General features: G+C 40.8%; 1 protein-coding gene across 1 annotated transcript; it reads right to left on the minus strand.

Moving 5' to 3' along the window:
- Window positions 1-277: 277 nt before the first annotated feature.
- On the minus strand, window positions 278-1,989 carry LOC125200349 (berberine bridge enzyme-like 18). Its single transcript, XM_048098007.1, has one exon. The coding sequence runs from the start codon at window positions 1,974-1,976 to the stop codon at window positions 366-368; it is 1,611 nt and encodes a 536-aa protein (XP_047953964.1). The 5' UTR covers window positions 1,977-1,989; the 3' UTR covers window positions 278-365.
- Window positions 1,990-2,380: the final 391 nt, after the last annotated feature.

The following is a 2,380-nucleotide window of genomic DNA, read 5'->3' on the forward strand; positions in this document are numbered from 1 at the left end:
ACAATTCACCTCAGTTTAGCCATATGTTTGGGGTGGTAAGCATGTTATATTCCAGAGTTGTACAGAATAACTTCATCAATTTAATCATAAAATTTCATCATAAATAACATCACAAACATGGAGATCAATAATTTTATAGTTTTGAGTCAATTTGTTGACTATATAAGAATATCAATAAGTAGGATATATTATATAAAACAACATCTTAATTGCAAATCAATACATTTATAAGGAAAACAAATCTTTATTATTGATACACCTTGCATGAATAACAATACAAACATTATTGTTAGAAAATAATGTAACAGAATAATCAAACAACCATCATATATCAAACAAGTTGGCAGTTAACCACAGAATACATCTCAATTCCCTTTCTTAGTCCACTTAGCTTGCAACGGCGGAATGCTCTGTTCATTCTTGAAGAAATTCGTTGGATCAACAACTGTTTTCACCCGAACAAGACGATCAAAATTATCCTTGTAATATGACTTCCCCCAAATGCTTGCGCGTGCGTAACTTGTCTTCCCATTAGGTTTATTCACTCCAATATCGAGATCTCTGTAGTTGTAGTAGGCTTCCCTGGGCGAGCTCGAGACATAAGGAGTCATGTATTGATAATACCTGCGGCTCCAGCTTATGTATCTGTCCGCGTCCGCAGCCTCAGAGTTTTGCCAGTAAGTCAAGCCGGCAAGTTTGTAGAGTGCACCGGCTCTGTGAGGAAATGGAGTTTCCGATTCTGATATTGCATCCATTCTTCCACCATACGGCACCATGTAGTATATCGTCTCGTCTGCTTCTGGTTCACGCAACATAGTCACCATGCCTTCAATCGCGTTCAGAGGAATGGGTGTCCTTACATAATCCGACTTGGCTTTGAGCTGCCTCAGACCGGCCTGAGTCCGGTTGAGCAAAGTATCAAGTGGAGTTATTGGCATTTGGTTGATAAATAAGGTGGATTCGATCCAGCTCATTTCTGTGCAGTCTTCTCTCACTAGCCCTAACTCGGGGAAGATTTCTTGCATGTATGAAACTAATCTGTCGGCACCGCCAAGGAAAACTGAGAAGAAATTAACTTGGACCGTGGAGTTCACCCTGAATACGATAACTCCTACGAACAAATCTTTGTCCGCTCGAGGAGCCACATATTGCCAGCGATGCCACAACGCAGAGCCGTTCTGTTTTTCCACATTCCTCGTGATTGAGAAAACAGTGACTGTTTCTGGAACATCCACCAGTTGGACCTTCCAGGCAGTGATCACACCAAAGCTGGCACCTCCGCCGCCTCTGATGGCCCAGAATAGATCCTCTCCCATTGATTTTCTGTCGAGGATTCTGCCATTGGCGTCGATTATTCTTGCATCTATGACGTTATCTCCAGCGAGGCCGTATTTTCTCAGCATTGTGCCGTAGCCTCCTCCACTGTAGTGGCCACCGACACCAACTGTAGTGCAAATAGCCCCGGGAAACCCTAAAGTGGAGCTCTTTTCCGCAATCTTGTAGTATACGATTCCCGTCGTCGCACCGGTCTCAATCCATGCCGTTTTCTCATCCACGTCGACAGTAACTTCGCTGAGATTGATCAAATCGATGACCACGAACGGGACATGGGAGACATAAGACAGTCCCTCCATGTCATGGCCGCCGCTTCTTGTTCTGATTTCCAGACCACTTTTCCTGGCGCAGCGTACGACTGGCGGGATCTGGGATTCGTGTTCTGGGGTTATGATCACTTGCGGTTTAGGAGTGGATTCCGACGCAAATCTAGGGTTTCGGATGGAGAATTGGAGGATGGAAGTGTAAGATGAGTTTGCATGAGTGTAGACATCATTTGAAATGGAGGAGTAGTTTGTTGTTTTGGAGAGACATTGAAGAAAGTTGTCTTGCTTATCAGCAATAGCTACTGATGAGCATGACAAGATGAGGAGAATAAGATGAGAGAAAAATAGATGAGATGAATTTGAAGGAGTTTTCATGGTTTATGATTATGAAAATATGAGTTTGTGATTGTGTTGTTTGAGAAGCATGCATTGTAACCTATTTATAGGAACATTAAGGTTTGACATAATCCTCATATCATAGCATATTAAAAGTCAACCGTCTCAATGGCTGCTTTATTTGAAATTCTTCTTCAATAGTAAAAGTATTTTTTATATATATTAATGTGCCATTCTTTAGATTCTATTGTCTGTTTTATTCTGAGAGGAAATATAAAAGTATTTTGATCAATTATAAATAAATTCCTTGTAATTGAGAGTTCAATTCTGAGTCCCTTGCCAATGAATTAAGGTGCTCTCTTCTTGGTATGCTTAATTAATTAAGCAAATTGAATGGCCAAATTCAAGTTGCTGAATACTTTTAGATAAGTTTAATACCAATT

This window comes from Salvia hispanica, unplaced genomic scaffold, assembly GCF_023119035.1.
Source record: "Salvia hispanica cultivar TCC Black 2014 unplaced genomic scaffold, UniMelb_Shisp_WGS_1.0 HiC_scaffold_924, whole genome shotgun sequence".
Classification (NCBI taxonomy): Eukaryota; Viridiplantae; Streptophyta; class Magnoliopsida; order Lamiales; family Lamiaceae; genus Salvia; species Salvia hispanica.

Bases quoted from the DNA above. Each gene is read 5' to 3' on its own strand.
- LOC125200349 (XM_048098007.1), bottom strand. From the start codon at position 1,976: ATGAAAACTCCTTCAAATTCATCTCATCTATTTTTCTCTCATCTTATT.